This window comes from Dermacentor albipictus, chromosome 4, assembly GCF_038994185.2.
Source record: "Dermacentor albipictus isolate Rhodes 1998 colony chromosome 4, USDA_Dalb.pri_finalv2, whole genome shotgun sequence".
Classification (NCBI taxonomy): Eukaryota; Metazoa; Arthropoda; class Arachnida; order Ixodida; family Ixodidae; genus Dermacentor; species Dermacentor albipictus.
The window spans coordinates 173577083-173599373 of NC_091824.1; the positions used below are offsets into that span (position 1 = coordinate 173577083).

The 22291-nt window shown below is 46.2% G+C and overlaps 1 protein-coding gene across 8 annotated transcripts in view; it reads left to right on the forward strand.

Moving 5' to 3' along the window:
• The window catches only part of LOC135913610 (BTB/POZ domain-containing protein 6-like), a 202301-nt gene that overhangs the window by 48957 nt on the left and 131053 nt on the right, over positions 1–22291 (forward strand). For 2 of the 8 annotated variants that reach the window (XM_070537832.1, XM_070537835.1), the window contains exon 1: positions 17365–17606. The exons of 4 other annotated variants lie outside the window; for them this stretch is intronic. Coding sequence is in view for 2 of the 4 variants with exons in the window: in XM_070537827.1 (XP_070393928.1) it covers positions 3250–3316 (67 nt within the window). In the remaining 2 variants the exon portion in view is untranslated. 2 more of the 8 variants (XM_070537827.1, XM_070537828.1) reach the window with 2 other exon arrangements.

Sequence of the window (22291 nt, forward strand, 5' to 3'; positions counted from 1 at the left end):
GAATGCCCGTATACCACACGTTTGCGCTTGAGTGCTACACGCAAGTTGTGCGCTTGTAAACAAGGGGATGAACACTGCGACATGGAGCGTAACCAAAAGAAGTGGTTGCTCTCCGCTTCTTCCTATTGCATCTCGAATGGCTGATAGAACGACCGAGTGAAGCTGGCACAGAACGAGTGTGTTTGGGCGACAGCGCTTTTAAGCCACAGGGGCAGGGAACGAACCAGCATTTGTAATAAAAGCGACGGCCAGGCCAAACCGACACAGCAGCGTGGCTTCTTATGGCGAGGGTTCGGGCAGCAATTGAAGTAGCTAAAAGCGTTCGAATCAGTGCAACGGGTTAAGTAAATCAGTGCGAGGACCCTGGCTTTGGGCGTTATTTATGCGCAAGACTACAAGAGTGCCGCTTCCTTTTCTAAATATAACTGGGATTCGAATTGAGACCTGACGTGTGTGTTCGCACCTTGTCGGATTTACCCGATTTTAATGTTCCTTCTCGGCCTTCCACCGGTGCAATGTAGCAAGCCGGGTATACTACTGGTTAACTTCCTCGCCCTTTCATCCTTGTTCCCCTCTTTCAGCTTTTTCGCTGTCTGCAGATAAGAATGATAACCCGCACGAGGAAGAAAAGTAATTGTGAGACTCTTCACGCTTAGGCATGAGCAAAATTTAATGGCGGGAGTCCTGGCTTTTCTATAGCGACGAGACAACAAACGTCTTGTTGAGAAAAGCGCCTGATGCTCCCGGAGAACAAACTACACCAGTGCCCCCACAGTGACTCCAGAAACTTGTGGATAACGCTAGGAGGCTCGTCCGCATTTTCTAGAAGCCATTCGCTTATAGTGACTTAAACCACAATTGACGCGCCCTGTCTGCAGTGTCACACTTGGAAACAGAACATATGAGACATTTAAATCAAACTTCAGCTGGTACCACCCGGTACATAGTATTCTAAAGGTGAAAAATTCAGCGCAAGCACACAGAACAATCACAAGGAAGAGACGAGACAAGAATTGGCGTTGTATGCAGATGCCAGTTTGCCAGTTGCCGCGCTGACTCAGCACTATTCATTTTTCCCTCCCACCTCTTCTGAAATTTATTTTTCTCGGCTCACAATTTGCTCGGACATGTCGAAACGGCCTTTCATCAAATGTGTCCAACTTGGCCTGCAGTCCTTAAAGACACGAGTCCTACTGAACGGCGGCGATTGTTGAGCGGCGAAAGAGGCTCAAGAAGGCATCTTCGTACATCGGTCTTCCTCGAGGTTTAAATTCCACGCTCGAGTGAGATGGCATTCTGTGCTAGCAAGATAAAACAGCGCACCTTTAGGGAATTTACAACCGTGGCAAGCTATTCGAGGGCGAAGTTCACAATTAATCTCGCACGTATTATCCGAACCCTAGCTTACTCGCCTGTCGAAACGTTGGCTCCGGCGACGTCAGTCGTCCGACCTCCACTGTTGGCCGCACGTGTTATTCGCGTTATGTGTGCTTTGTGTTTTCGGTCCTGTTTTCGGCGAACTGTCGAGGCGTCTATTTCACGACGAGCAACTCCCATGCGTGCGGCTGAAGTGCGTCCACAACTAAAAAGTGCTCCTGGCGGCTCGTGCACGTTACAGCGACAACCTGGCGCAACGCATTTAATCTGTGTCGGAAATCGCCGAAAGATGCTCCTATATGGCTGCCTCTTGGGATTTGTGCGGGACTGACCGACACCTTGCCTGTCGTTTCGATCGCTATCGTGTATGACAGTCCATCGCGCGCCAGATAATGAGAGAGAGAAAAAGAAGTGATAAAGGAAAGACAGGAAGGCTTAGCCAGATTGGATATACCCAGCACTGAGGAAGGTGAAGAAACGACTGAAAGATGAGTAGAAGGAGAGAAGAAGGGATTTGGTATTTTCCGTAGGTTGCCACGCTCCAGAGGATATTAGTGACACATGAGATGGCACGTTCACGCGCCGTGCACGCTCGCAGAACGTACAGTAGCGCGCACAGTTGCAGTTAGCCATGGGGTGCCTAGTCGAGACCACTGTTGCGGAGAAAGACAGAGAGAGACTTCGTTGAGTGTGAAGGGACGAGAGCGCTGCTTACAAAGTCCAAGTACGTGGTTCAGCTCAAGGCGCCTACCACGTAAGTTCAAGGCACATTTCAGAGTAGCTTTCGAGATCACAATCCGCATGTGGACGCGTTTAACGTGGTTCTGATCATCGCGCAAGTTGCGCACATTACACAGTGACGATTGTATTAAACTTCGATGTGAAAGAGAACAATCTAATTCGTATATTCGACGGAAAATTATATCCGCCGGCTGTATAGCTTCCGGAAACGTTGCACGGTTTTAGAGAGACGACAGTTGCCAACGTTTTCCACCGCGCTTAGACAATAGCACCGCATAGGCCGGTACACAGACGGGCTATGGGTTTGCGGAAGACTTCTCTCCCAGCATCCGCGCATGGGGAAGGGAGAGTGTGCACTATGAGCCAAGGGGTCGCACAGCTGCGCACGACCCACAGCAGCAGAGGCGGCGCCGGCGGCGCACATGTGTTACACGCCGGTCGCAGCAGCGCCCCTGCGGCGATCGCCGGCACGGTTGCCTCGCGCAACACTGCGAGCAAGTACACTGCGCCTGTGGCGACTGCACCTCGGGCAAGGAACGAGCGGTGTCTCTCGGTGTCGCGGAAGCTCGTTTCCGTCGCAGAGCAATCGCTGCTTGCGAGCGACCAGAGAGTGCTTGAGCCGAGTTGCACTGGCGACGTCGAACAAATGTGGAACAAGTATTCGTGGCACATATCGTCCCCCACATAGGCGAGCCGTCGGTTCGCCGTCGATTAACTTGGAAGCCTACCTGCAGGACTTCGGCAGCGGGAGCAGTGAGTCCAGAGCGGCGTTAGCAACACTGGCTGGCAGCACTCCGAGACACTTGGCATTTCGAAGAACAGTGGGTCACCGGGTACACGCTCGGGCCAAAGCTGGCGCTCGGACACCATCTTTCCGATGTCGACTGCCAGTGGTCGCAGAAATCCTAATTCGGGATCTTTTCTTGGAGCGCTGCGAGTGCACGCCGAGTGCACGCCCGCGGGTGGGACGTGCCGTGTCGCGATGGCTTCGTCGGCGTCGACGAGACGTCAACACGGTTTCCCTCAAGCAGGATCCGCGGTGCCTGCGCCGACGAAGCCGCCGCTCTTGGCCGACGGGCAGGGTGACGCACGAGAGTCGCCGCTCCGCTACCGGTGAGCTGTCTTGAGACGATGCTCGGCACATCATTTGCGCACACCGGCATCTCTCCTACGAAGTTCACGAGCCCAAAGATTCAAGGTGGGGTTTCGCGGCCACATTCCTGCGGTAACAAGACCAGAAAACGTCTCGCGCGTGCCTCTCCCGCCTCTCCCCCTCCTGCGCACGCGAAGGTCGGGCAGTTTGCTTGGCCACAAGCGCGACTAGCACGGCCGTCCTCAAAGCTACTTCATTTGGTCTTCCGTGAAGCGTGCGTACACGGAATCACAAGTAAACAAAGCGGGAACACGCCGTTTGTGATCATGCTATATAGCGCTGCGGTGGCTCACAGACTGACAGTGCCTTGGCATTCCGCTATGGAGCGAGCAGGTTTCGGTCATTTTTATTTCTGTTAATCTTTGAATCCGCTGTATGGTTATCGTCGGCCGAACTTTTCAACCCAACAGCAATTTCAGCTTCAGGTAAACAAGAACCGCCATTATAAGCCTTACATTGTCTAGAGATTTCGCAAGGGTCAATGGCGCCGTGCATGCTACGTGACACGTTACTTGGATAAATGAAATACGTAATCATTCTGCAGCTGCGTGTCCCCATTGCGACCGCTCACAGGTGGCTGCAGAGTAGGTAAACTCCACGCGCTGCTTTGTAAAGATGAGTGACTGAAGCGCGTCCAGCAGAGTACGGACGTACTATTTTCTTAAATGTTTTGAAGGCTGATTAACATATCGCAGTTATTAGTGTGTAAATCCTATTTTTCCAATTACTATTGTAACCGTGCTAATCCTTTGTTGCATTTGTTGCTGCCTGTAAAACGGGGCCATGGACCACGTCAAGCCTTGCTGGCTTTTTGCCCATGGTCCTCAGCATCAGTTGTATGTTGAAATAAACTTGATTTGAGTTGATTTGATTTTGATTTGAATAATGTTCCCACGAAGTGTGTGAGCGCTTGGCTCCGAGCCATCCCCACTGCCGATATTCGCGTTGCATTAGAGAGAAAGTTCTTACGCCAGAAGTGTAAGAGCAGGTTCCAGTAAGAGCAGGTGGTCGTTGTTGATAAATGTATTGTGGAGCAATGTAAAAGATCATATGTAATAAAAAGGAGACGACAGAAGGAACCCCGGACGTTTTTCTTCCGTTGATCTTTTACATTGCGCCACAATACCTTTATTAGATATAACTTGAAGCAGGGCGAAGAAGACGAGGACAGGGATCAAAAACAAACACAACAGGACTGCCAACTGAAAAATAAGTTATACTAAATATGAACCAACTCGCCCAATATAATATCGTTATATGATAATATCATTGTTGTTGGTTTCTTGGTTCCTCTTGCCATTTCGTTGTTTGTTGTTTATTTGCGGTGACAGTGAGGAATGTTTGGCTACTGGAGGGCTCGCTAATTCCAGATCGTAGTTAAAACAAACAAACAAACAAACAAACAAACAAACAAACAAACAAACAAGCTAGCTTACAAAACCACTAAACGAGGGAACAATACAGATTTTAAAAAAATAGAAATATTCAGAGCCTTTTAGTTAGAGTAAATGAAGCTCCTACTATGTATCTCCCATATCGCAAAACTCCCATCTTAGCATAAAGTTGTAAGTATATAAATTTAAATATTATGGTTAATGTAAAGTGCGCGCATTAACTGTGACAAGCATGACTATAGTGTCTACTTATACTCAAATAGTGGAGTTTACAGTCGCTCTAGTCGTCTAGCGATTCGCGAGCACTCGCGAATTTTCTTTTTTCCTGCGCGCATTCAGAATCGATACGGCGACGTGCAGCAGCACTCTCGCGCCTACGCATGGCGCGCATTCGTCCTTCCAGCGCCCGCAGTGTGTTCGAGAGAAAGGAAAACTGATGCCGCCATGTTTACTCCATCAACCTGCATTCTGTCACTTTGCCGTCCGTTAAGATTGCTTTTCTTTACCGCGCTCATTTTACCGCATTCAAGAAAAAAGGGGCAAGAAAATATTGACATAGATGCTAAGCTCATCACGCAAAAATTTTTGTGAATAGTTTCTTTCCGAGAAAGGAATGTATGATTGATAATGCGAAATATAACGAATACAACAACAACAACTAGACCATCATAAGCGCTGTCACCGTGTACTGAAATTAAAAAAAGAAAAAGCGAACGGGAAGCTTCTGATGCATGAAAGTGCGTTCGTATTAAGCTAGACACTTTCTTTCTCATTGTTTTATCTTGATCTTTATAATGGCATCTCACGGAGTGAACGCCCCGATGATAACCGCGGCGAATCAGTAAGCGAAACAAAAATTGTACGCACCAATTTCCACATCTTTAAAAATGTATATTCTTATTCACTTCCACGAAGCTAACAACCGATGGCCACACTTGTTACTGCCTGCGTTGCACTTGATAAAACCCCTGGCACCTCCACAGTTCTTGCAGGAGATAATGTGTGCAATAGGCTTCTGGCCAATAAATAATTGTTTTCATTTCACGTATATAAGTTGACAGCGAAGACAACAGCGCACCGTGCTCTCGAGTTCTCTCGATAGACAAGCGCAAGAGACTTGTTTCGTTTGATTTTACTGGCCGCAGCTGCTATTGCTGTCCTGAGTAAACCATTGGCTAAGCGTTCATTCAGGCACGCAAAGTTACGACGGGCTAATTATTTATTTTTGTCTCTGTGTGTGTATATTCAACCCCCCACCCCGCGCTTTCTTTTCTTGTTTTGTAATTGCGGTTCTCCCTTATTTTTATTTTTCGTTCATATGGTACGAAAATTTTGCAGAGAATTTTCTGAAATTAGGCGATATTCAAAGTACACTTAAGCCTCTCGGCTATGGCACAACAGAACTAGCGAGCAGCTATGGTTCAACACGCGTGCAATCAGCGCCAGCACAATACCGTGCTGCAAGTTCAAAGCCTCGGCTGAGGAGCCGAAGGGAGAAAAAAAAAACTATTTTCAGCCTAAAGCTAGCTGCAAGGCGGAGGCAGCAATCCATCTTTCGCGCCGCTTCGAAGATTCTCGGGGAATAGATCCGGTTGTAAGAACCGCGCGGAAGAAGGAAAAAAAAAACAGGTGCAATAGTCGCGATCGCTAAGCACGGAACGCTCACGGACGTCGTCAGGAAAGATCAAGTTCGAAACAACTGCAGTCACAGCACGCGTTAGAAAAGGTGGCAGGAAAACATCGAAGGAAGTAACAGCGAAAAAAAAAAAAAACTGAGGAAGGGAACAGGTTACTAAGTTGCTAACCCGCAAGAATTTCATTAAAAAAGTGAAATTGGCGATTTGGGTTAGTGATAACATATATGTAGATAACGGGAGATTTATCAGGATTTTACCAAATACAACTCGTGTGCTGTCTTCCCCCAAAACACTTCCCATACATACCGCCGGACGAAACTACGCGGTACGACAATGTATGGACGTGCCGAGTTCACCGACTGGCTTCAATTTCGTTTATCCCTATGTGTACCCTAAAATGAATAAATACAGTATAAATAGCGTAAAATTGAAAAGTACCTTGCTGGATGCACATTGCAACTTGTGGCGCAGGCAACTTCCACCAACTTCCACCAACCTAAAATTAGGTGACGCTTTATTTAAAATACGATTATTATTTATTTATTACATAGGATACGATTATTTAAAATAATCCAGCCAAAGAGGTGGAACTGTGTTCCATGCCTCCAAGTACTCCACCTCCTCCCCCTTCCTTTCTTTGTTATCTTCTAATTTTATTTTCGTTCTAAACAAAAACGTTCATTGCGATTGTCAAAATTTGTGGTTCGTGAAAAGCTGCTTGTCATTTTGAAATATCGTGATTTACAAAATAAATCACCCGCCATGGTTGCTCAGTGGCTATGGTGTTGGGCTGCTGAGCACGAGGTCGCGGGATCGAATCCCGGCCACGGCGGCCGCATTTCGATGGTGGCGAAATGCGAAAACACCCGTGTACTTAGATTTAGGTGCACGTTAAAGAACCCCAGGTGGTCGAAATTTCTGGAGTCCTCCACTACGGCGTGCCTCATAATCAGAAAGTGGTTATGGCACGAAAAACCCCATAATTAATTAATTAATTTAATTAATTACAAAATAAATCGCTGTGTGAACGTCTCTTTCCGTTCGTGACAGTCATTGCCAAGCTGAAGGATTCGTTGAGTGGGAAGAGCGCTCACTCATATAAGGCGCGCGGGATGGAACGTGACGATGCGACAATGCAAAGCGCCCAATACGCTGTACACGTACTTGCACGCGATGTGCAAAAGGTAAATCCGCGCATAACGTGGCACATTTTGTCGATCGCCACAAACGCAAAGGCCCAAAGAACAAGAACACACTAAACGAGAAGAGGGATTGGTTCACGTATTCCAGCTTGGAAGTGGGCACTGTGCATCGTCTCCTGGGTCTGTTGGTTGTGTGCTTTGAGTGATTTACACTAGACCAAAAAAAGTGAAAGTCTTGAAGACAAGTCCTCTGGTCAGAACCTTGGGTGCGGGCTGTGGCTTCTCTTACTCTCCAACTGTTGATCAGTCATTGGGACAGATTCTTCTGGAATCCGGAGCTGGAGTGGAATCCGGGAGGACAAAACAGCGTGGCGCTCTTTCCTATGTTTGGAATAATTCCAGTGACGTTCCATTGATGTCATCCACTGGTGGAAACGGTACACAGCGTCTCAACATCATAACGGGAACAACTATTTATCATAAACTTATCACCTTTGAAAATGTGCCTGCTCATTACCGTAAATTTCGCGGTGACCTGGAATCCAACATACAGCGCAACGATTTGCAGCACAGTGACGTGCTTCTGACGGAGGTGCTTGTCGACAGATGATCGTATGAGCGGCACCTTGGGCGCACGCGGCCCTTGGGTAATGGCTGAAAATCTGCACGTGTCCTCCGGAACCATGGAATGCTAGTACTGATCCGCCGTGCTTGCTCAGCGGCTATGGTGTTGGGCTGCTAAACACGAGTTCGCGGGATCGAATCCCGGCGGCCGCATTTCGATGGGGGCGAAATGCGAAAACACCCGTGTACTTAGATTTAGGTGCACGTTAACGAACCCCAGGTGGTCCAAATTTCTGGAGTCCCCCAATACGGCGTGCCTCATCATCAGAAAGTGGTTTTAACACGTAAAACCCCGTAATTTAATAACACGCTAGTAGTTCTTTTATGTGGTGCAAACCCTCCTCGTTGAATTTCAGTCCTGCTTTCTTTTTTATTTTGGCTGGCACGCGGGAATGAATGAATGAACGAATGAATGAATGAATTGGTTATATACAGGATCGTTCGTTGATATCGTTGAACGCTGAGAGTTTGGAGGGCATTTCACTAAAATGTTCAGGAATACTTATTCCCATTAACGGAAAGGCCGCTCCTGAAGCGCACGAACCTGTCGAACCCCCCTGGTGAATCACGATATATTTGGCCTTTGGCAAACCAATTCGTCCTATGTTGATATTCTACTACTTATTTATATTCTAGCCTCTCACTTTAACGCATATTCCACAGGACATTTCGCCCGGCACTGATTTCTATCTGCTGCCATGAATTTATACAACGAACCGCACACAACTGCGAAGCCCGTGAAGCAGGCCTTGACCTTCTCCAAATCAAAACCTCGTGGCGCAACTGGGCGCGCGAGTAGCGGCGAGGGACGTGTGTTACCACTCCATTCTCTCCCTCGCCTCTCGCTCACGGCGTGCTCAGTGAGCGCCGAGCAAAGCATCCGCGAGGCGAGCCGGAGCAGAAGGGAGAGAAGTGCTCCGCCTGATTTATGCCCCCTCGCGAACGCCAGTGCTTGCATCTTGCGTAAACACGGACTGCCCGAGGTTCCCTCTCCTCACAGACCGCATAGAGTGCACGTCCCCCGCCCGCTCCACTCTGATTCCGTGTGCAGCCATTCGCCACATTCTTCACCTGCCTCACCAAGATCGCTGTAAACAAGTGCCCGTTGCACAGAAACGTGGGTGAAGTAGACTTGTAACGTTACGAAGTACGCGAGGTTTCATTTCAAAACTCAAAACGAAAAGTTTCTGCGAGCCACATTATGAAACGTGTCACACCACTTCCCCGCGGGGACATCACCGAAGCTACCGCAAGTGCGACCAGAATTGTTGACGTCAGTATGCTTGAACAGCCCATGGGCAACAGCATGTGAAATTCACTTTTGTTACTTTATGCTCGATTCTCTTCTTAATCACCGTGTAGAGCCATATTGTTACTCAGCACTTATGTTCACCGCAAAATAGTTTAGTGTTTCTTGTCAGCCACCGATGACGACGGTCTCTTGAGCGCACTTGCCAACGCTCCCCATTTCTTTTTTTGAAATATGAGTTCAAGTGCTGTTGTGTGGTCACGCTATACATGTGGACAAAACGACGAATAATTGAGAGCGACAGGCAGAAAACTTGTCACTTTTGGCCTTCCACTTTTATTTTATGGTAGCAATGTGCCGTCATAGTAAACTGTAAGAAAACAGCGGATCTTTATTCAGGCTGCGACGAACATGTTTCACCTCGTTATTTAAAAATTAGCCATCGGAACCTGACACGCCTCAGAAGATAGCGCGCCGGGTATTTGCGCCAAGGTCCGTGCCACCACGTGCGAGTCTCGAACCCTGCGCCCATAACAGCTAGGCGAATCGATATTGTGGCTTCTGGTTCCTCGACGACGGCAGACACAAGCTTTTCAGAGAGAGCACGATGAGGGGTTTACAATAAGGAATGCATGAAATTTAAAAGGGCTTTAAACAACCCCTGCCAAGTGACGACATGTAGAAGACATGTTAGTTCGCGTGATAAATCATTGACAACACGAGGAGGCCCGTACCAGCTTGCGATCTTCCGAACCCTTTGGGCACTGGTTTAACGCGATGATAGTTACTAACATGGACGTGACACCAGCTGTGTCAGTAATATGCATATATAACGTGTTTAACACGTAATATAACACGTAATATGCATATTACGTAATATAACACGTAATATGCATATTACGTGTTTCTTTTGGACAATGCGCGTGCCCCTTCCACCTCCCCCCCCTCCCCCCCCCCCCTCCACGAAGAAGACGAGCTGCTCCTGAGTATCGAGCTGCGCCGGCTGAACTGGCCAGCGCTGCAGTTGTTTTTGTCAATATGCTTCGTAAATAGTATTTAGTGTTTAATCCATCGTTCGCGTAACATTTTGGTGGAGGTTGTTCCCCGTCCTCGTCACGGAGCTCCGCAGAGGCCGCACCGTCCAGCTTTCCACCATGGTTCCCGGTGACGACAGCCCATCTGCAACCACAGTTGCGGCTCCAGCAGCAAATTACGTCACTGCTACCAATGCCCGAGGCCCTGGCATATTCTCCGAACAAGATAATGTTGACGTTGAGGACTGGCTCGGCGTGCATGATCGTGTTAGCGAGAACAACCGCTGGGACCCTGCCATAATACTCGCAAATGTAATATTCTACTTGGACGGGGAACACCGCATGTCTGGTTCCGGACTCACGACGACGAGGGGCTGAAGAACGGGCCGTTCAGATTCTCTAAGTTGTTGGATTTTGTCCTAAAAGTCTTGCTGGAGTTCACATTGCCATATCTTGATGATGTCGAAATTTTTTCTGACAGATGTAAACAGCACGTATCACACCTCAAGCAGGTGTTCTGGCTGTTGAGGGAAGCAGGCTTAACGATGAAAGCGGGAAATATAGGTTTGGCTGCTCGCAGGTTACTTATCTGGGCGATGTTGTCGGCCAGGGCACGAGACGGCCGGCCGAGCTGAAAACAGCTACTATTGGAGATTTGTCACAGCCGCGCACGAAAATAGACATCCGCTCATTTTTGGGGCATGTTGGGTACTATCAACGGTACATTCCGAATCATTCGCAAATAGCAAGTCCTTTAATGGAGGCACTCAGAAAGGGCGCACCGAATAACGTGCACTGGGATAAGAACAAAGAGAACGCTTTCCAAGGTTTCAAAGCATTATTAGTTTCTCATCCTGTGCTTCGCACGCCAGGCTATACAAAGGAATTCGTAGTTTAGTGCGACGCAAGCGACAGGGGAATGGGCGTGGTGCTTAGTCAGGTCGCCGGTGATAATGAGGAACATCTTTTTCTCTATGCCAGAGAGGAAGTCTATAGCGCTTCATAGAAAGAATGTGCCTGTTTGGTTTGGGCAGCCCAGAAGTGGTCTTGCTACTTGTACGGAGCGAGTCATCTTCGAGACCGACCACCGCCTTCTGACATGGCTTAATCAAGTGTCACAAAAAAAGTGGCCACGTGCTCCGATGGAGCCTGGCTCCCCCACAGTACAACTTCTCCGTTAGACATAAGAAGGGAAAGTTGAATGCGAATGGCTTCAGAATCAGTATCAGTTAATTTATGACAAAATGTGGATAATTACTTGATAAGCATATACAGAAGGAGGTCCCGTAGTTAGAAACTGAAATGGGACCTCCTGCGCATGATGACTAGAATTAATAATACAAACAACAATGGCAACATGTAAAATTTACGATGATAAAAGTATTTAGGAGATAAGGCGTAAATGAACAGGAAAGCAGCAGATGGATGCATTAAACTTCGGCTTCGGATTATTCAACAAAAGGTGAAACTACAAAGGGAGATTAAAAAAAAGGTAAGAAAAAAATGCGGGAGACAAATATAGAAACAAAGTTAAAGTTTAAGAATATAACACATGCTACACTCAAATAGGAAAGTCGGAGGACGCTAAAATAAAGTGCTTAAGTTCTGTATGAAATATGTGAGCTTTGAGCAATTTTAAAGGAAATGGTAATGTGTTTCATAGAGATAAAGCTGAAAAGTGTAATGACTACTTACCATAGTTGGTGCGAACAAAGGGTAAAATGAAGTTTATATTGCCTGCAAATCTAGTATTGCTTATATTAGTAAGGGATGACTTTGGTATGGTGGTTATTGGAATATCATCGTTTAATGTCCTGAAAACAAATATGGCTACGTTATATTTAACAAGATCAGTCACAGTCAAAATTTTATGTGCATGTAATAGCTGATTCGTGCTAATGCTACGAGGTGAAAATGTTAGGCGAATAGCTCGATTATGAATGACTTGCAACGAAGTTATGTGACTGTTATAAGTGTTTCGCCATGATTTAATGCTATAGTTAATATGAGATAGAACAAAAGCATAATAAAGCGACGTAAGAGTGGAAAATGATACATATGGTCGTGCTTTGATTAAAATGCGTATTCCATATGCCATTTTCTTTTTTTATTAGCTTTGTGAAGGTGAAATTTAAGGTGGCCATCAAATTCCACACCTAAATAGGTGCAATGATCAACTGCAGTGATTGGGTGATTGTTGATGGAAATAGACTGAAGGAGCTCAGGCGACCGCTGATGCGAGGCAAAGACGACAAAATTGGCCTTATTATGCTTAATCTGCAGCTTATTAAGTTCACACCATGTGGAAATTTTCACAAGATCTTCGTTTAGCCTACTTACGAGCGTTGTTACACAATTGTTAGAACTAAATATAGTAGTGTCGTCAGCATACAGAATGCACTTCGACGAGGAGAGGCAACTAGGTAGATCATTAATATAAATTAGAATGGGTAGGGTACCTAACTGGACACCTATGGTACACCAATGTTAATAGCAGTTATTTTAAGGTAGTACTCAGAAATGTTAACGACAAGTTTTCTATCTTGTAAGTAACTGCGGATTAGAAGTAGAGGCGGACCAGTTATTCCAACGGCTTCAAGTTTAGCGCAAAGAATTGTGTGATTAATTGTATCGAAGGGCCTATCGAGGCTGATAATTTACCTTCATCAATCGATTTTTTGAGATAATCAGTAAGAGATATAAATGCTAGTTTAGTTGAAAAGCCAGAACGAAACCAAAACTGATAAGGGGAAATAATAATAAATTTATTTAAATATATTGTTATACGCTCTTGGATAAGTTTTTCAATAATTTCATTTTAAAAATGGAAGAACGAAAATGGGTCTATACATCTTTGTAAGCGTGCGATCACCTTTTTTTGAAAACAGGAATGACTCGACCGCGTTTGAGTTCACGTGGGGAAACACCGCTTTTAAAGATCAAGTTAATGACAGCTGAATGTGGTAAGCGTTAACATTATCGAGGCCAGCACTAGTGGCTTTAAGGGTCTTAATTATTAAAATTACTTCACCAGGTGTTGTTGGAAAAAGGAAAAGTGAATGGGGTAAACGGCTTAAGGACATGTTACCGCATGGGGCGGAATCAGGAGTGTTATTGAAGAAAGCATCACAAAAGGGATTTGCAGAATCAAGCTGATCAATGTATACCATGTAATTGTGAATGATTCTCGAAAGGACGTTGTGAGAGTTACGGTTTAAAAAGGTGTTGACTATTTCCCAATTTTTCTATTGTTATTACCACATTCTATAATTTTTTGTTCGTTATAATTCCTCTTCGCTCTTCCCAGCTGTGCAGAAAGTTACGTAGTTAGAAAATGTTTTGTGACGGGCAAGTAGTTTAGTATTGAAAGGTCGTTTCTTAGTTTTCCTTATACAAATCTTCACGAGACCGCATTGCTTTCAGAAGGCTATCTGTAAGCCATGGATTTTGTGGCTATGATACCTTCTTTCTGCATTTTAGGTTATGAGAGTTGGAATTGAAATATGATGAAAGTGTCGTTAAAAACTGTGAAAAAGCTTTTTGAGGATCATTAGATGATACAACTTCCGACCAGTCAGTTTTAGTTAGGCTAGCAAGGAACATTTCTTTTTCAAGTACAACTCTGCAGAACGAAGTGTTTGATAAGGTTGAGTGATTGCGCAGGCGTAGAACGATAGGGTAGTGATGGGTAATATCGGTGGTAACAATGCGAGCATCAGGTCGGTCTGTTAAGTTCGATAATGCGTGATGAATTAAGGTGCCATCGGCAATGCTAGGACAGCGAGTAGGGAAAGTAATTAAACATTCATACTGAAAACTATGGAAGATGCTTGGAATAATTAGATGAAGTGGTACCCATGAGGTTAATGTTGATATCGCCCATGATTATTGTGTTACAATTAGCGCACGATATCTTTTCCATGGCTTGATCAAGGGCACTACAGAAGTCCGTAACTAAACAAGACGGTGAGCGATAAATGCAGCCAAACATTAAGTTCTTGTTGTCTATCAAAAGACGGGGGAATCAAATTCAACAAATACAGATTCGCAGTTAGTAATATTCAACTCCAAGTTATGCCGGCGTTTATATGAAATTTTAGATGAGAGAAATACAGCGGCACCACCGTGATTACTCGTCTCTCTGCAAGAGTACTTAGAAGGGTATGAGTTAAAGCAGAATAGGACGTTGGTCATCATTGCTTAGCCAGGTTACAGACAAACATATTATTGAAAAGGTGTTGTTTAGTGTCGAAAGCAGGTGCTGAAAATCATCAAAATGCAGGCTAATTTGAAACTCGTTCTGCATTTAGGGATCCCAACTAATTTTTTTATTTTTTTGTTAAGCCAAGACGACCCCCTTTTATTTAGCAGGACTCCATCCATGATGGCTAACATTGTCGGCTCGAAATGCAGTATTTGTTGTTGCTACACTCATGTTTTCTTTGAATCCTGGCGTGTCTAAAGCGAGATCCAAGATACTTCATCGTCGCGCAGAGCCGTGTTGTGGGGTTCGCTTTGCCGCTGACTGTCATTGTGAGATGTTTTGAGATGTATGTCAGCATTTTGCGGCTCGTTGCTGCAAGGCAAGTCACGCCCCTTGCCACCAGCCATTATCTTCCTGCCAAGCGGTTATCAGTACTGGCCAGTAAAGATTTTCCGGGCCACGGAGGAACTGTTACGATCCGCCGGCGTGGTAGTGACCTTCTAGCCCCTCCTACACCACTGCGACGAATAGCTTCGTGAAGCTAACAATGTGTCCCCTCGGGCAGACCTGCGGCGACAACAAGGCTAGACACGTTCGGCGGATCGAGTGTATATTGTCGGTTCAATATCGCCGTCACCGACGATGCGAGCTAGAAACTCCTGGAAAAGAGCATTCTACGGCGTTTCCTGACGGACTCCTGTAACAGCCACGGTCGTTTGGCAGACGCTCCAGCTAATTGCTGGGTCATCCCCGGAACCAAGACGCGCCAGTTTGAGTCAAGCGTGGCAATCTCTGTCTACGAAGCTCCATGCTTTCTGTGTGTTGAGTGAACAAAGCTGCCGGAGTGAGCGCGTGCACCTTCGCCCTTAACGCGGATCCTTTGGCGGCTTTGGACGCTCCGACTGGACGCAGGTGGGGCGGCAGATTTACCTGGCCTAGGGACCTAATGAGAACCGATCGGACTTTTTCGGCTCCTCGGTGTGCTTCAATTCAGTTATGCTAGACTGATGAGACGTGACGTTCTCCACTCCTCATGTAGATATTGTAAATAAACCCAGTATTCCTCGTTCTCGGTGAGAACATGTTCCTCCCTTCAACAACGTCCTTAGCGTGGATGAGTCGGACGACGGTGTGGGCCAGCTACCCCTTTTGACATGCCCGACACCAACCTTTGCAGCATTTCTGCCGGACGTTGAAACGACCGGCGAGTAGGCGTTACCTGGGGCACTATAACGTAAAACTATTCCAATGTGTTTTTATTCCAATTTCCTGACATCAAATTTGCGTAACTGCCGACGCAAGCATCGGGAGGTCACCCGCCGGGTTCTCTAAACAGACCAATCAAACGCACTCCTTGTTCATAGGAGGTCACTTTTGTTTGCTTGAAAAACGAATAACATTGCCTACACTGAGCGGCTTGTCTTATCTAATTGGTTCAGAAGAGGCGAGGAGCACGCTCAAGTGGAGAGGGCTTCGATAGGGACGAGCGACTGCACTGAAAATTGATAACCGGATCAAGAGGGTGGTGCCCGCGTCTGCGATTGGTCCGCTTTCCCTTACTTAGCTTGCGGTTGCTCATCGACAATCGCGGCGGCATGCAAAGGAAGCATAAGAATGACACTAAAATGGATCCTCAGCAAAGGAGAGTTGGCAGAAAGAGGTCGTAAACGGGCAGAAAGTGCTCGAAAATGTTACATGGCCACGTAGAAAGTTTTATTACACGCAAATAACCCCAGGCTCTTCGATAGGTGCGAGTAGCCAGTGCCTGAGCGATCGGTGCCAGCCATCTTTTATTCCTTTCGGAACGGGGCAGCCTCCGGCTATTCAGCAGAAAATTCAGTTTTGTTCAGCATATTAATGCCTCTTTATCACGTACACGTCACTTTGACGCGGTGAGTTTTTGCGGTATTGTGACGTCGCGTGAGAGGCAGGTGAAGTGGGTGCAGCCCGAAAACGTTTGACCAATGGCCGAGGGTGAATGGCGAAGAGGCGTCGAATCAGAAATAACTATTCTTCTTTTGTTCTGTCCAATCATATATAATCCGTGTGTGCACATTATATCAGATGGGGAGCTATCGCGATTTTCGTGACGTCGCGTGACAGATAGGTGAAAGGGTGGGGTCCAAAAAGTTTTTGACCAATCGCGGAAGGCTGATAGCAAAATTGGAATAGAAAAGTTTGGAATAGTTTTACGTTATAGCGCCCCAGGGCCGCTATTTTGTAGCGATGCCTTATGCCTGATTCTATGCTATTCTTATCATCCACCACACACGGCCGCCTGATCCCGTTGATAATCTGGGCAGACCGTCGCTCTGACCACTGGCCAAGCGCGAAAAGCCTGAAAAAGCATAGAATCGGAAAAGGCATCGCTACAAAATACCGGCCCAGATCACATCTCATTTGGAATTCGTTCGTTCCTGCGAGTCCTGTGACCGGTGCAGAATGGGCCTGACGACGGCAACCGTCAAGTGCCGCGCACTCCCTGTAGCTGGAAGGTCAGAGCGAGAAACGCCGACCGCAAGATTGAATGGCGAACAAGCCAACGCACAGACAAAGCAGATGTCCTGTTCACCGGTCTACCAACTCGCCCAGTCCTCTCTCGACGACCACAGGGCGGCGCTGCTCTGCCCGCGGCGCTTTGGCGTCGCGGTACCACGGCCCTTAGCGCCGGCGCCGCAGCTCGCGCCGGACGCATCAACAGGACCCGGCTTCTCCTGACTCACGCCCGGGTCACCAAAAATAGGACCCCTCCCTCCGCGCCCCTTCCCCTTTCTCACCCGCGGGAAGAATTCCCCCCTCCGGCGGGGCAGCTTCAACGCCGCCGCAGCGGTGCTGGTGGTTTCGGCCTCTTCGACCGCGAGCCGCGGGCGCTCACCGTCGAGAAAGCCATAGTTTACAGCGCAGAACTCGAGTCGCACGTGTGCGTACTATCGCACAGCGGTGCCTCGGCTCAGTTGATGAGAGCTGACCCTGTCTCCTGCCGACGGTTGAACGATCTGCCACCACAAGGTTGAAGCCCGAGCTCCACTGTCGTCCGCTGATACCTAGCAGGTAGGCACGAAGCGGCGGCCGACCATCGCGCACCGATTCCCAGCTCAGGATTGACTGAGGCGAGAGGCTGAGCTTTGCTTCGACCACTGCTTGCGCCGAAGTCAGAGTACGAGCAGTTTCCTTGAGTGCAATAAGGGGCCGTAGTGCAACAGTTGGTTGTCAGACACGTTCATCTAGCCCCGCTGTATGCCTGTCGGACTTTGGATAGCGGAACTTCAAGTGCTCGCATGGCGCAGGGTACGTACCATGGATCCGTTCCTGAAGTTAGGGAAGGCGTAACGTTAAGAAAGAAAACAAGTGTCATCTTTCGCGAACATGTTTAAATGTGTTACTTCGTTTTTATTTACGTTGTCCCTCGTTCCTCCGACGGCTCTGCTGGCGAGGATGCCCGCTCCTGTTTTTGCGTTTCAGCTAAGTTTTCAAGTAAAACTCTTGCTTGGCCTTTACTAATTCTACATTTTCGGCGCAGAAAGAAGGAGGATGGCTTGTGTGACGGTTCGTCTGTGCTAAATGTATGTGAGGGCGAATTATGAGGTCAAATATCGGTGGAGGTGGTCTGAGATCTCGCCCCGCCCACAAGCTGAGCGAAGGCCATTTCCCGTCAGCACAAACAGCTGACTACATTGACCAGTCGCTACATGAAACTTCACTAAAATCCAAGCAGAGCGCGACTTTGATTGAGGACATAGGCCCGATGACACTTATGTTTCTATGAAATCATGGCATTTCTATCGAGATGTTCATGGAATGTACGCGAACGAATGCGATACGTTTGCATTGCATCTCATGCTGCGCGAGCCGCGCGAAAAAGAAAAAAAAAACTGCCAGCGAGCGCGCTTCTGGCCTAGATGCTGAAGAGGGGCATTCTGGAAATAGTTTGTATAGTGCACGCACATGCTTTCGTGCCGCTTGTGTGCCTGTGTGTGCGCTTGCATGTGTTCTAGTATGCATGCTATCTCATATACCGACAACGCGAACTACCATACCCACTTTAGCATTAAAGCCAGAATCTCTCCTTCTGCCGGAACTCCTCTATTATTTTGGGCGCTATAGCTGTAAGTATAGCATTAACGAAAGCCTGCTATGCACGACTGTTACAATGTTTGTTACCTGTGCTTGAAGAGTCTATAGCTATCTTTTGTTGAACGGTCTCCAAATGAATGTGCAGAGGTGCTCCCTATCTATCACAGAATCTGTGCAGAACCTGTGAGAATGAATGTGCATAGGTGCTCCCTATCTATCACTCCCTGCGCTGCGAGGACCGGCAATTATAATGCTCCACTTGAACACCGACACCGAAGGCGCTATTGTGTGTTTTTTTTTTTTTAAGTACGCTGGCCAGTGTGGGTCTGGTCTCCGTCTGCCCGTGTTGATCACCCTATCATTCTGGAATAGCAAGTTTGATGCACTTCTGGTTAAACTTTGTACCATAATATTTTCTCACAATCTCTTCTGAATGCGTCACCCGCTTCGGAAATTCCATCATCGTCCAGGCGTTAGCACGTACAGGTTTATAGTAACCGTTACGTGGCTGCCGCAATCTTGCTTATCGCACCATATACGTATATGCTATTGTGAGTGGCCAGTGCTTGCGCCTCCTGCATATGAGACAAATACCTAAAAGTTTTGAACCATCATCGCACCGGCAGGAGGAAGCCCACAAACTTGAGCTTAGTGGCATAACCACGGTCATATATGATTTAAAAAGCTCTCGTCTGAAGCCCGTTTAACAGGATGATATTCTACACCGTGTATTTCTCAGCTATGATTTCCACAAATTTGGACTTCGCATTTCCGGTTCACATGCACCTATCGCGGCAGCTGCGATCTTCGCATTTGCTAACACCTAGTGGGACACCTAACTACTGATTACTGTTGGCGCCAATCCGTCTGGTTGAAAAGCAAGTTAGAAACTGCTTTAAATAGACGTTTTGACGTTAAACGTCTTTAAAAACAATCAAAGAGGGTCGCTTGTGCAAACCGATTTAACGAAGACGTGTTATAGCATTATTGCTTATATATTCGCAACCATACCACCCACGTACCTTACTTTCGTATCGTTAAAAAAATAATGATGGGGTTTTCTGTGCCAAAACCACTTTCTCATTATGAGGCAGGCCGCAGCGGAGGACTCCGGAGATTTCGACCACCTGGGGTTCTTTAACGTGCACCTAAATCTAAGTACACGGGTGTTTTCGCATTTCGCCCCTATTGAAATGCGGCCGCCGTGGCCGGGATTTGATCTCGCGACCTCGTGCTCAGCACCCCGACACCACAGCCACAGAGCAACCACGGCGGGTTACTTTGGTATCGTTGTGTAAAGGAAAGAAGCCATTACTCGACCATGCTTGTATAGCATGCGTAGATAGCGCCGTTGTCCCATCACACATGACGCGATCGAAAAAACATTTAGCCCCGTGCGCGGCGCGTTCAGACAAGCGTATAGCTTGGCAGTATGCGTTTGTCAATTCGAGCAGGAATTGTCGCGTTCGAGAGACCTCCCTAGGCAGTAGTAAGCATAATTTACCAAATTAAACTGGCGGTGTTCACCGGTGTTGAGCAGAATCAAACCCGCATAATATATATTATATATATATATAGTTGTTTTTTTTGCCATTAATTTGTCATTCCTTTATTCCTTTAATTCAATTATTAAGTACCAGTAATTTCCATTATGTTGTCCTTGGTGTCTTTGTTGCCTTCTCGTGATATGATTAATACAATCAGGCCCCTCGGTTAACCCCCTTTCTTCTCGTTCATTACATAACAAGGGTCCCGAATCCGGCGACACTGATGCCTTCAGGTTAGCATATGTGGGTTTATTGACCAGTCGCCTTCACTCAAAAAGATCACGTACTCGTGACGCCTGCGGCAGAAAGGATGTGCCACATCCACCGCCAAGGTTTGTGAGTGGTGGCGCTGGGTAACACTCCTAAGGTTAGCTCTAGTAGTCAAACATAAATATCCAAGAAAGCATAGAGTTTCTCACTATAACACCTAGAGGGTAATCTGGCGCCACCGTCTATGGGAGTTTCTTAAGGGGGCACCGTGCCGTCATGGGAATGACGGTATATGTGTCTGCGAGGCTCGTGTTGGCTGGTGTTGTAAGAGGCTTCGTCTAAAACGTGGATATGGCTACGCAAATAACGCGTTCTCAAAGTAAAATCTTCATAAAATGTTTCCATTCACGCATATTACATCTTTACTCACCCACGATGCATGACCAAGCGAAGAAAAGCAAGAACAGACGACCAACTGTTTCAAAGCGAGCGCGAACCTTGTCGTCTGTCCTCCAACTTTAGCGCCCGCTGATGCTTTTTACGTAATATGTAGTCGTACACACAATAACAAGTTCTCATAGTTAAACAAAACATGTTTTCGCGTAGTAATAAAGCTAAAACAGCTTTTCACGTGCTGTTCTAGTAGAAAATGAATCATTGTGACAGACGGAACGGTACTTGCCAAGCGCGTCTTCAAGGTGTCCTGTCTCTACGAGAACGATGCCAATCCGAATCCACAATATACCGGCATTCCCATGCATACCACAGCGCAGCAGCGCCAGATTTCCCTCTAGGTAATGTAGTGAGAAACGCTATGCAAGAAAGTATATATATATATATATATATATATATATATATATATATATATATATATATATATATATATATATATATATATATATATATATATATATATATATATATATATATATATATATATATATATATATATATATATATATACAGGTATCTCGGAATCATCGTGAACAACAAACTAACATGGTCTGAACACATTTCAAAACTTTGTACAGATGCTTCTAAGTTACTTGGGTTTATCAGACGATCCCTCGCTTTTTCACCCCGTTCTGTCCGTCAACTCGCCTACGTAACATTCATCCGTTCGAAACTCGAATATGCCTCGGCGATCTGGAATCCCCATCAGAACTATCTAATCGATCAGCTTGAAGCCATCCAAAATCGCGCGGCCCGTTTTATCACATCGCAGTATGACAGACGACACAGTATAACTCTTATCAAGGCATCCCTTGATCTTCAACCCCTGGCACTTCGGCGTAAAATTTCACAACTTTGCCTATTTCACAAATTATACTATACCTTCCCACAGCTAAGAAATTCTGTATTACACCCGCCGCTTCGCACCTCACGCCGTCTTTTCAACTCCTTAAGTTTGCAGCGCATACATGGCTCCACAAACTCATTTAATAAATCTTTTTTACCTAGCTCCATTACATTGTGGAATGACTTACCCGATTCCATAGTTACTGAAATAGAACCTAATAAATTCAGGCACTTATTAACAACACATTTCAAGAGCTGAGTTATTTTGCCGTGTTTTTGAATGTGTATGCGTGTTTTGTTTTGTTTCCAAGTTGTTCTTTCTAAGTTGCTTTTTTGTTTTGTTTCCAAGTTGTTTGTATCCAAGTTGTTGATGCTACTAAATGATGTTAATGTTGAACATGTATCCTGCACTCTGTATTGCTTTTTGTTGTTACCGACCATTGCATATGTAACGACTGCTCCCCCCCCCTTATGTAATGCCCTAATCCAAGGGCCTTTAAGGGTAAATAAATGATGATGATGATATATATATATATATATATATATATATATATATATATATATATATATATATATATATATATATATATATATATATATATATAT